At 38.3% G+C, this 13,545-nt stretch overlaps 1 protein-coding gene across 2 annotated transcripts in view; it reads right to left on the reverse strand.

Annotated features, from left to right (window-relative positions):
• The window catches only part of PTPRN2 (protein tyrosine phosphatase receptor type N2), a 644,732-nt gene that overhangs the window by 480,643 nt on the left and 150,544 nt on the right, over positions 1–13,545 (reverse strand). For both annotated transcript variants that reach the window (XM_068673455.1, XM_068673456.1), the window contains exon 3: positions 1,419–1,532. In XM_068673455.1, coding sequence (XP_068529556.1) covers positions 1,419–1,532 — 114 coding nt within the window. The remainder of the gene's footprint in view (positions 1–1,418; positions 1,533–13,545) is intronic.

A 13,545-nucleotide genomic window follows, 5' to 3' on the forward strand; every position in this document is an offset into this window, starting at 1 on the left:
CTTAAACAGGTTTTATTAATCGGATAAGCACAAAGTAGCAGGGGCCACCTCAGTTCAGTTGAACTGTCCAAAATCTTATGGTAGGCAAGGAGATGGAGGCAGGTGAGCATTATTTGAAATCGCCTGGGGTATCCCATTGGCCTATACATGCCCTCAAGAAGGGTGTGGGAGTCCTGCAGGTTTTTCCTCAGCTCTGACATCCCTGTGGAGGAAGCTTTACATGTGACTTATCAACAATATTCAGGCAATGTAAATGAGAGCTGACATCAGTTTAGCTGTCTGAGATAAGTTTGTAATCCCTTCTTCACCATATTCAGAGATTTTCCAGCCATACCATATTGCCCTGACAAAATAGTATTTTCATAAATTTGCTTAAGTCATCCTTTAGACAAATAGATGTGAAATGCCTCAAGTACTATATACATATAACTGTTAATCAGCCAGGAGATACTACAATCAAGTTTCATCAAAAGTTTTTTTTATTTGGATGGGCCACTGAACAGGAAATAAATCCCTGGAAAATTTCTGAATCACCTAAACCAGTGTTTTCCAAACTGGAAGTCCAATCCCAAGTATAGTCATGAACTTCTGAGAAATCCACTTTTTTCTCATAATCACACTTGCATTATATTAATAAAATATGACTAGTTTGTAAATGAGATTGTAACTGGAATCTGTTTAGGAACAAACACCCACACAGATGATGCAAGTGCAAAATTAACCATTCCAACAATGCTTTAGGAATAATTTAGATTAAAATGATTTCATGGTTCTGCAGCTGTCTCCAACAGAGGTATATTACATGTATTAGTACCTAAAATGTTTGTTGACCTTATCATCTTTCACTTTATCCAAGTTTTGATTTGTTAGTTCAAGTTAATGCCATTCAGAGGCTAGAACATCCTTTTCATCTTTGGAAAGAGCAAAGAGATAAACCTTGGAAAGCTGAACAAAAATTAAAAGGAACACAGTAAATGCAGCTTGTAGTGAAATCAGAGAAGCTGGATGCATCTCAATTCATCAGAAAGTTAAGAACTTTTTCTAGCTAACTATTGTGTTTCCTACACATGCACCCTGAAATATGCTGTGGTGCAAAAATATACACAGAAAATAATTTTTCTTTCCTGCTGATTTATTTATATGACACCGGCATTCACGGATGCCAACATTTTACTGTATACAGAGTGTCAGTCACAGATACGCACTGTGCAAGGAGGAAGCACCTCTCCTGAAATTGCTTTGCCAAGCCCTCGTTGCAGATTCAGTGAGTCAGAAGGCTTTTTACTTTCATAAAGTCTGCACCACCGGCCCTGGAACACACTGCGCTCGACAGCTTCTGAAGACATCCCCACAGAGGGAGCACAAAATAATTGTAACCCCCAGTGCAACTAACTCTCAGTCCTGGGTTTTCACTATACCTCTGTGTGAGAGCTTCTCCAGGATGATCCTTAGGCGCTGAAGAACAGGGGGTGAAATGTCGTATTTGTATATGTCTATTACTGGCACTTGCTGACATCTCCCAAATATTCCATCTGCAGGAGAGAGAAAAAGAAAAGGAAAAACATACATTTCATTTTCTGAGAGTAAGAAATGTGTGATGAGATGCGCATTTCCAATGTATCCTAATTATATACTCAAGGGACCTTTTAAAAGACACTTTAAAAAGTTATCAAAGGACTACTGAAGTCATGAGGCATGGTATTTTCTATCAAAATAAATAAATACTGGAAAGAATATTATTTGGGGGAAGAGTCTACTGTATAAGTTATGACTGCAGTTTTCTTTATAAAGTTATTTCAGACTTCTGCCTCCCAAATCTTTTGATGTAAGACTTCTTTACTGCCAATTCAGTAGGAAAAAATTGGTGTTCAGAGCCTACTATGTTGCAGATGAAAAGCACAGCATCCAGAAATATAAATATTAATTTGCAGAAACTATGAGGATTTGCTGAAACATTTTTAATGCAAGAGCTGTGTGTTAGGCATTGGTAAATGAGAACTGAATCCATAATGGCTAGCAAAGGCTCATTTCAAGAAGTACCCTCTAATGAATGCAATAAAAGAAAGCTGCTCACAGAACAATGAGATATTAATGTGGCCTAATTTATTTAGCTCCGTTCCATTTGTCTAAAATGACAGACTCTTCTCATCAATGTCTTTTCAAATCACACCTTCTAATTAATTTAGCTTCTTATTAGTCTTTATTTAGAGAATTGTTCATTTTGAGACAAGCTTCCTGTGTATGTGTGGGAGGAACAGAGAGTTCAAACATTCAAATTACCTTTCTCTCTTTCACACAAAAGACTAATTCAGAGCCTAGGTGCTTCACATGCAATCTGACCATCTGCAATCCTAGGCCTCTGAGAAAGAAAGTGGGTTCATTTATTGTTCAAAACAGTTCAGTTCCATACAGTGATCCAAAGGAAGCAATTTAAATGCAACAAGTTTAATTAGCAAAATATTCTGCTGCAGTACTAGTTTTAACATAGTAATTACTTCTGCTCTGATATTACATCTATGCTCAAAGAGGAGAGCTACATCAGATTAGCAGAAAATAACGGTAAGTATTAATTTGCAAATGTCCATTACTTTCTCTGCTACTTCACAGAGCTAAAAGACTACAAATGGAAACTACAGACACAGCTGTTCACTAAACACAAATAATGGCATAAAAGAAAATAAACCAATCCAGGATGCAGAAAAAAAAATAGGCATTATTAGCCTTCACTGTTAAATACAAATACCCCATTGAAATTAGCCAACTTCTGCTTTCTTCACCTTTCCAATCCTCCAGCCAGTTACAACAGCTAAATTAAGTTAATCCAAATTAAAAAAATTACTTCTCAGTCTATTTTTTTTTATGGGAAACTAGGTTTAGAAACCACATTTACAGATCTGGTTTATTTTTCTGCCATATGATGTATAAAGCAGCATAACAGCAGATTAAAATATTATGGGTGGAATATTCACCTCTGCTTAAGAACCTGTTGCTGTTGGAAATGAGCAAAGTATATAAATATCAGTCACTCGTAAGTGGGTGGATAATGGGAATAAATAAGGTCTTGATTCAAAAAAGAACAGAACATTTCAATTTAAGGACAGGACTGTTCTTAAAGAACCATGATTTGAAATACCACCATTACTGGATATAAACAATTAGGACAAGAAGCACTTAATATTATTTGATTTTTTAAAAAATAATATATATTAAACATAATTATAAATTTATTTCTCAGTCCAGAGAAGCATTCATTCTTAAATATAGACTAAAAATGTTCATATTAGTACCATTTAAAAACATTTTAATAGACATAAAAGCTAATTCATCCACAAAATCGAAGAGGCCAAAAACCAGTTTTCAGAAACCTTTAGCCCACTGCTGTTGAATACAGGAAAAAGTATTTAAATTCTAAAATTAACAATTATCATATGAGCTTGGGCAACCCAAACACCATAGGGCTTCTTAGGAAGAAACTGCAAATTATTTTGGCTTTTGTACTTGAAATATGGGCACAACAAGCTTTAAAGAGCTGCAATCCTAAACAATGCTCTGCTCTGCTATCTGCAGCACCAGGAGGGTTGAGGAAGAGAAATATGCCCCATGGAGCGGTTGGTAAATACCATCGGTAAAATAGGAGGGTCTTTACAGTGGGGATTACAGTTGGACTGGAGTTGTGTAAACAGTGGATTTCATAGTTAAGTGCAGTAAAAAATAATAATAAAATAAAATAAAATAAAATAAAATAAAATAAAATAAAATAAAATAAAATAAAATAAAATAAAATAAAATAAAATAAAATAAAAACAGTAATCTTCCTAGGTTGTTCTGTTAGATTTTTATTTGATTGCAAGGCTTCTGTGGCAAGATTTAAAGACTAAATAATTAATTTGAGGTTGAACGTTCAATTTTCAGGGTACCTCTCCATTAGACCTGCTAAAAGTTACATAGATTACTGGGGGGGGGGGGGGGGGGGGGGGGAACAAGCAAGAGACATTTAAAAATATAATAATAATAAATAATAATAATAATAATAAGTAAATGCTTCGCCTTCTTTCTTTCCAAGAACACTATTTGGCAGATTTGGCCCAAAGTCATAAATGGCATTGGTCCAGCACAAACCTTGTTTTAATAGAATTACAGAATCACGGAATATCCCAAGCTGGAGGGGACCCGCAAGGATCATCAAGTCCAACTCCTGGCTCCACAAAAGGTAACTAAAAATCAGCCCCTATGTCTGAGAGAAGTGTCCAGGTGCTTCTTGAACTCCAGCAGGCTCTGTGATGTGCCCACTGCCCTGGGCAGCCTGTCCAGTGCCCAACCACCTCTGGGTGCAGACCCTTTCCCTAACCCCCATCCTGACCCTCCCCTGTCCCAGCTCCATGCTGTCCCCTCGGGTCCTGTCGCTGTCCCCAGAGAGCAGAGCTCAGCGCCTGCCCCTCCGCTTCCCTTGTGAGGGAGCTGCAGGCTGCCATGAGGCCTCCCCTCAGCCTGCTTTGCCCTAGGCTGAACAAACCAAGGGACCTGAGCTGCTCCTCATACATATTCCCCTCTAGACCCTTCTCATAGCCCTCCTTTGGATACTCCCTAACAGTTTTATGGCCTTCTTATACTGTGGTGCCCAAAACTGCATGTACTTAAGGTACTATGCAGCACAGAGCAGAATGGGACAATCCCTTCCCTTGATGGCTAACCATGCTTTGCTTGATGCACCCCAGGACACAGAATGCCAGCTTACCCTGCTACAACCTATCTAAAAATATTGCAGTCTTTACAAGGAATGACTACATGGTGCACCCTTCCAGATGAGCAGCCCCCACCTCCAGAGGACGGTGATGCAGGGCCACTGCAGTGGACAGGACCCCAGAAGCCTGCAGTATGTCTATTTCACTGGAAAAAAAAAAAAAAAAAAAAAAAAAAAAAAAAAAACTAGAAAAGCTTCCAGATTTTACAGAAGATATCATACAGCGAAGGAAGTTCAAAGCATGACTGATGCTTTAATAACCACCATCCAAGGAAAAGCACTGTAGGCCCACAGCCATTAAGAGTGTGTTCGCACTGAACTTTGATTAAAATAGTATTCCAAGAAAGACAGTAATATGCGAGAGACATCTGCTCTTTACACATGCCCAGAATGAGGGAAGGTTGAGACAACCGATCAATATACACATATGGTTGCTATTAAAGTGCTATCATTTGCTAACAGTTAGCAAAAAGTAGTATCTGAAATTTCCATAGTAATACCGTGTAAGTTATACTTAGATCTGGGAACATCTGCGCTGGCAGCATTGTAATGTTGACTTTTAGATAGCTTCTCCATTTGTTTCCAAAGAAGAGACTAAAACACAGGAATAATATACCCAGGGAGATGGTGAGATACTTCCTTATGTATTTAGCTACTTTGTTACCGTGTTTAATATTCCAAACGTATTTTTTAGGGACTCCTCTTTAAAAGCTTGCATTTTGACAAAGACATATTACATAGTTAGATGCTAATACTAAAATACAGAAATTTAACCTTACCCAGATGCCCAACAAAATCTCAAATGAACCTCTCAGATGAATCTCTTCTATTAGAGACAATGCTATGGACCATGGTACATTATTTACATGAATTAGTGGATATTTATGCCACCTACTGAGGAAGGAAGCACCACACACACTGCATTCATGAATGACATCTAGGTACTGAATTATGTAAAAGGAGGCCATGAAAATCTATAGTTTAAAACAGATTTTTTGGAAGTTTATTGTGTCAACATGTTCAGTTGGTAAGGTAAGCAGGCATCATGCTGAGCAGGTGGTCAAAAGTCTTTAGAAACTTATGTAGTGACCACCTTTACCTTGAAGGCAAGGTTATTTGTGGGCAGCTGATTCATTCATTTGTAGTGTTTACTACAAAAGAAAAACAAACAAACAAAAATAATATTAGAGTCTAATAAGCTGTCCATGGCTACAGAAACATATCCCATCCTGAAACCATACTTGGTGTATGACTAATCTGAGAATCCAAAGATGTATACAAGATTTGGCCTAGTTTTAAACACCAGGAAGAAAAAAAAAAAAAAGACTGAGTACTTGTTGAATGAATTTTGCTGCTGAGCAAAGCTATGAGGACTGGTAGAGGCATTGGAGTTTATCTGCAGGCAGATGAAAGCTTAATAGATGGAAATTAAAAGATTGTGTTCTGCAGTAATTAATTATTTAGATCTACATGCAGTGAAATTTTTGCATGGCGCTGACAAGTGACCTTTGCAGAAGAGCCTCCAAGCTGCTGATTTGGAGCACCCAGTCTTGCTGCTGCCCAAGTTTCCTGCAGCAGCAGGGAAGGAAGCAGATAGAAACAGTATTTGCATACAGACACCAACCAACACTTCAGATTCCTTACTATAATTACCTGACAATTGTTGAAGAATTATGAAGTAAAGCTTTGTCTAAAAAGTTTTGCCCCATATTGTAGGCATTGTGTTTTGTTCCTGTGCTGTAATGTGAACAAGAAAGCCCACAGTAGATGAACAGTAGATGAAAGATCCAGCAGTAGATGAAATTGCATCTGCTGCCACCTCTGTCTCATTTGTGCTCATGCAGTTATCATCAGAGGACTTCCCCTAATGCCTCTTTACAGATTTCAGTGGGCACCAGCCTTCAGCAACCAAACCTTCTGGAAGAACATTCTTTCTTTTCACTGAGCATGGACACTTCACTCACCTTCCCCTGGCTTTGGGTTTAAGGAGCTGTTAGCTCCAAGAGTAGTCCAGGACTAATGAGAATGCCAATACTTAGTGTCAAGCTTAGAGCCCCATTTTCCGACTGGAAAGAACAAACCATATTCCGATGAAAAGCATTATATCTACATCTCAAAAGTCCCATGATACTGGACTTCATGGTTACAGACATTAAATGTTCTAGAAAGTATGAAGGAGAGTGTTGAAGTATTTTACTTTTCTCTCCCTGCTGTTTCTGTCTAGTAAGGTCTTTGTTTCCAAAATCCTTTTGCAAAAAAGACAAAAAGGTACCATTCCTTGAAGAGTACATTAAGCTGCATTTTGGGAAGTTTATTTCAGAAGACATAGCCCACAAATCTACACTCATTTATAAGGAAGCTCTTCAGCAAACAACGTATTTTTAATATTCACTTAAAAAAAAATGTTCATACTTTAGATGTTTCCCTTAAAATTCTCTTTATGAGCAAAGTAGAGATCACAAAGAGCAGCAGTGGCTTCCACAGTGTCATTTCTCATGTAATGTTTTGAAAATATTACTTCAGTGCTTTCAAACAGCAAATGCTTACAAGTCTCACTGCAGCAGTTCAGCAAAGCTGCTGCCTGCAAGCATGGTTAACTGCATTGCAAATCTGCAGTGCTCCATGGAGAATGCTGCCTTCATAGGAGGCAATCTCTTCCCCATCCCAACCCCACCCCCCACCCCCCCCCCGTTAAACTTTTAAAACCTTTTTACCATTTTATTTTGCTTATCTAGGCGCAGCCTCAGTAGTCCTTGGTTATTTCCATTTCAGAGCAGTAAGAGTGGCATCTAGTGGACAGTTTCATGCTCCGGGATCAGTCCTGAAGCAATTGCTATTCACCTGCTAAATTTATTGCTTTCAGATGCATTTGACTTCATCTGGAATACACAGCTATGAAGTTACAGCCTCCCTCAGCCTTCCCCATCGAAATGGTTAATAGGTGTGTGGAAATTTTTAGGGCAGTTAGTTAAAATTAAGAAATACAATACCTAAAAATATAGTTATGGCTATTTATTTCTAGAATTAACACATTATTAAGAAAGCAAACAAAATGCACGCATTGTTTTTAAAAGAGTAGGTAGTGGTATTCTGCTTTTGCTAGCACTTAGGGCATAATACATTACATAATAAAAGTAAATCCTCAACTGTAAATAAAACACAAATAATATTTTTGTAGATTTATGGTTTAGATTTAATAGAGACACCATTAGAAACAGAAAATGATAAAGTTAGGAGTTCTAAACTTGAGAAAAAATACCCAACAAAAAACCGCCATGTACTGTATATTAACAATGGTCCATGAATACACTCCTCATCAGCAACTACATAAACTGCTGCCTGAAAGTCAAAGGTAACTTATAAATTCTGCTGAAAGCCAGATCACTTAACAGTCCTGTGAAATCTAACAAGATTTAACACCTTTCTTCACCTCGTTGGACACAGACATTTAGGGATAAAACTGCATGGCTGGTTTTCAACCAAGAAACCCCAAATCTGATTGAACATCTGGAAGATTTCTGATTATGGAAACAATTTGATGGTATGCTAGCAATTATGAAAGTGCTCGTATTAAATGCTAAAATTTCACAATAACAGCAGTATTAGTTAACTCTTATGCAAATGCTGTGATAGGGCTGGGATTTGCAAAGCTCCAGATTCTCCTGAGGCACTAATGAAAGCTCCTCTGAGGTTTGCAGTCTCCTCGAGGAGCAATTCTGCGAGCAAGTTCTGGAGGACTCTGTTCTTCCTTCATCAGAAAACAGATATAACCTTCAACAGAAGGGAGATGTCATTCCAGGAAGTGTTTCTGTGCTAACCTGTAATTTAAGTGGTGGATTGCATGGTCCCAAAATATAATGCACACTTTCCCTTGAGAATTTTTTTGTTACAACTAAAATATATAAACTGTAGAGAAAGTAACTAAAAAAAAATGCTACTCTCAGTTGAGTACAACAAAAAGAGGGAAGGAAAGGATTGTGACAAAGCTATCTACAGTTTAACAAAGCAAGAGCAGTCTAGCTATGAAAATAAGTGCTGCCTACTTCCCCTCCCCCCCCCAAAAAAAAAAAAAAAAATCAGCCAGGAGTACAAGCTGTCCAAATTTCAATGTCTACTTTCTGTGATTCACAGCACAGAAGCAAACATCAGTCTTAATGGGTCCTCCATCGGTCTCCCAACCAGAGCAACAATGGCTATTCCTGGGCAGGAAAGGGCAGGAGGGAGTTCAAGAAAAGGAAAAAGCAGAGGTGTAAAGAGAGCAAGTCTTATTTTTTTTGCTGCTTGAGATGATGTTCCAATAATAATGTGCAATAATGCTTGAATAACTTAGCATTTCTTAGAGATCCAAACTCAAGTTTTCCACAATCTAGGTAACTATGTGGAATAAAAACTGTGAAAACTGTGGGTTTTGTCTCCATGATTAAGAAGAGAGAGGATGACAGAGCTCTGACTGTCTTGCTCTGTGACATTTTCCACATCCAGGTGATCACTGCAGACTGCAAGCCACAAATCCAGCTGCATCTACTTTTCATCACAGAGACCAACCCAGATTTGAGGCAACCTTTGAGAAAATACCCAAACTCTAATTGTAATATATTAAGAGGCATTTCTAAGCAAAACTACATGCTCAATATTAACCATGATGTCTTTAAGAAAAAAATATAAAAAATAAAAAAAAGGAGCTTTCAATCCAAATTATCTGAATAGCAACTTCTTTTTTTGACAGTAATGGTACTAAAGAGAAAAGAGAGGAAAGGCTCAAACATATAAATCCTTCTCCAACTGGAAAGATACCTTAAATTCAAGTATAAGTCAAGTATTAATAGACTTACATTAAAGCTATCTCTTTAGCACATTTAGTCACTGGACTGCAGGATTAACATGGAAGTTTTTACTTTACATTGCTATCTCGTTACAGATAAATTTGAGCAATGTACCACCCCCCAACTAGAAAAAGCTTTTTCCAGTGTACAGAGAAAATACTGCACTAAATTCTGACCAGATCATTATTGTGAAAATATGGATAAACTACAGAACAGATACAGAGAAAATGGAAAGAAAGGTGATAGCCACATAGATCCTTAAACACTGAGCTATCTGACTGAGGGTGGTGAGGCCCTGTCCCAGGCTGCCCAGACGAGCTGTGGCTGCCCCATCCCTGGCAGTGCCCAAGGCCAGGCTGGATGGGGCTGGGGGCAGCCTGGGCTGCTGGGAGGGGGCCCTGCCCATGGCAGGGGGTTGGAACTGGGTGGGCTTAAAGGTCCCTTCCAACCCAAACTGTTCTCTGATTCTATGGTTCTTTATGGGAAAAAGACTGGAAGTCTATGCAACCTGGTTGATTAATTATTTATGACATTCTTGGGAGAAATGGAGTGAAAAGACAAAAGTGAACAAACTGAATCAGAACAAGTTTCAAGCAGGGAGAAAGTATTTTGAAGCTGTTCAACAGCTTCCTGAAAGAGCAATGCAGCTCCCTTTTGCTTGGACTGTTTACTATTGAGCCAGCGCAGTGGGGAATGATGAAACAGGAACAATTCTTTTTTTTACTGAATATGCAATTAGGAACAGAGGTTACTGGAGGGACTAAGGATTTATTTATGGAAGCAATGACATGCAAATATACTAATGCTTATTTATGCACACTAATTTTCCAAGTATCACTGAGATGTACTTCAGTCACTTCAAGGATCCCCATTACATTTTCGGTTGGTGCCAAGAACCACTTTGGTGCTGGCAATGTCTTCAGTTTGTGATCAGACTAGAGCTGCTCTTGCATCTGTATTCCCAAGGCAAAAATAACTCTGCAAGAAAACATGTTCAGCAAAATGGATTTCTGCATTAATTTTCATTTGGTATTAAAAACAAAGTAGTGAAGGTTTTAACTGGAGTCCAAGAGCTAAGTGCCAAGAACTCGTATTTGAAGAGTTATTTATTATGGGTTTGCAGGAGACAGTGTTCTCATGAAAACATGACTACTGACCATTGCATTCATATTCATTACTGGCAATATCTACTAGTTAGGTCAAATTTCCTTGCTGACCTTTGCCAAACTTGAAGCTTCCTAGACCTTTGCAGAACAATATTTATTGAGACAGCAGATGACTTTTGTAATCTGAGCTACTGAATTTATTCCTAAATGGAATTGACTTCAAATATGCATGAAATTATAGTAATAAAGATCTCCATCTTGTTCCCTAGCTGCAAAGTATTACAAAAATTATGGAAAATTATGTTATGCCCACCTGAACACATCAGCAGAAATTCTAAATGCATTCCTTTACAAAGGGGAGGAGAAACTCTTTGAAATTAGGGTAACTGCACACAGCGCATCCAGTGGACTGATTAAAACTTTTTGGAGCTACCTTGAACATCATACTTGCTTTAGTATGAAATATCAGCATGCCTATAGAAGCCAGACCACCAAGCAAGCCTACAAACAGGCACTGGGACAGCCAGGAACCTCACCTCAAGCTTAGACAGAGAAATGCTAACTGCTTCTGCTTCTTCTGACAAGACAATGAATAATCTGACATTTCTCAAACAAAATATGTTTTAAGACAGCTAAATATATTACATACCTAGGACCGCCTATCAGAAGCTGTATCCAGCAGCTATTTCAGAAGCAGCTTCGCTAATGGCAAGAGGTGACAGGAATGACAAAATCACAGTCCTCGTTGCTTGGTTCAGACCTCAGAGTTCAGTCAGAGACAGTTCCAGGACAAAAACACTCATAAGGTTTGTGAATAGATGAACGTGACAGCAATAAGTTGGAATAAGGAGGTGATGTCATTCACTGTGCAGCATTGATGAGGTCAGTATGGGAATACAGAGTTCTGGTCTCCAAGTTTTAAAATGAGTGATAAATTTTGGAAAGGACACTGAGAGAAGCAAAAGAGATTATCTATGGGATGGAAAAAGCCCTACAGTGAAAAGCCTTTTCCAGTGCAAAAGTCTGCCTTCAGCACAGAGGATGATCTTTTGTATCTCTAAGTAAGCCCACAGACAGATGAAATGATATGGGAATGGAGATGTGCAATAGGACTGCAAAGTATTTTATTCTCCTCAGCTTTACTGATGCACATAACTTCTTCTAAGATTTGCAATGTCTGGAGTAATGGTAAGAATGCATCTGAAAAGCCACATTTTTCTGCTTTTGCAATGGGTGCAAAGACCCCTCAATGCATGTGGATTGTGCAACACCAAATTGCTTCCTATTTTATTCATAGAATGCATACAACTCACAGGAAATTGCTAACATTTGAGGATACTTATAAATAGTAATGTGCTTTTTAAAAATAGTGTATAAAACTAAAATCCATTATTAAACTGGAATTGAGGGGGAGAATTTAAGCTTCAAGTTAAGCTTCAGATTTTCCTGGAATTTAGTGGTTAAATGCAGGAATTGTATATTCAGTATAAAGACTTCTTAAAAGACAGAATATAAAAGATTCATTTTGAACAAAGCACCTATGCTACCAAAGGAGGAAGTAGCAGTTCATCAAAAATGCAAAATAAAAAAATTGGAAGCCCAGACTACAGGATCAGGAAAAAAAAAAACAAAAACACACACACTGGAACAGTATATCACTAATGAGTGCCATCTAAATTTCTCCCTCATTATTATTATCACTATATTGCTTATCAACATGCTTGGTTGGGACAACAAAACTGTACAGAATACAGGAGATGTTCCGCCTGTTGCCTCTGCTAATAATTCACCCATGTGCTCTTCCAGGTAGAAACCAGCACTTTTTTCAGCACATTGCAACAGAGCTCACTGAAAGGATTTCAATCGTAAATGAAGATGCCTCTGCCCAAAATCTTTTATTCTGAAGTTTCTGCTGGACTCAAGAAACTAGTCACACACATTTCAAGAATATTGCTGCACTTATGATGTATATTGACTATTCACCGAGGTCTCTGCACAAAGACTGCTTGGAGTTCCACTCTTCTGCCTGTGTTTTGCCATCCTCCAGGTATTCAGCCACAGCCAAGCCTACCTTTTGTTCTGTCCAGAATAAGGTTGGCCAAGGGACCCACTAGAGGGTGATGATACGGGCCTCACTAGAGACCTCTCCAAGGGTCATGTAAACAGAACTTTACACAGACTAATGAAAGCGAAGGGATAAAATGACATTTTAAAAATCTAGAGGAAAAATAAGATTCTTGAGGAGATAAAAAACCTACCAGCTTCTATTCCTCACCATATCCTAGCCTTGACTTTCCAGTCAACAAAATGCTGTACCAAAACCAGAAAGATGCCATGTACATGTATGTATAGATGTAATTTTCAATGTAACCGTATGTCTTTGTTTAATCTACAACAGAATTTTCTCTCAAAAGCATCAACCAAAATCCTCTAATCCAACTTCTACATATTCAGCACCTATAGCAGTTTTATGGTATATTTCAGTTCTTTCTTTTATGTCACTGAAAACAGGAGCTTTAGAAAAGTGTAAAAAATATTTGTTCCTGTTTTCGGTGTTTATGAATGGACAAGGTAGGAACAGAGCTTCCTATTTCTGTCACATCTGGGGCATCACCCTTTCAAATAAAAACGCTCACCCTGAATTCAAGGAAGGGCAGCCCAGCAAACAACCCGCACATTTTAATAAATTCCAGATTTTAAAGGCAGCACCCTAAGTCTTTTGTACAAACTTCATTTGCTGCAAAGTTCATATTCTGCCTCAGCCGCTGACTGCTGTCATATTCGGTGCAACTTGTTATGGGTGGAAAGATAAGCAGCAGGGCAGCAGAAAGAGGAGGTTTATCTCTGGCAGCTAATCTCCTCAATCAACAGCACT

Source organism: Anas acuta, chromosome 2 (assembly GCF_963932015.1).
Source record: "Anas acuta chromosome 2, bAnaAcu1.1, whole genome shotgun sequence".
Lineage (NCBI taxonomy): Eukaryota > Metazoa > Chordata > Aves > Anseriformes > Anatidae > Anas > Anas acuta.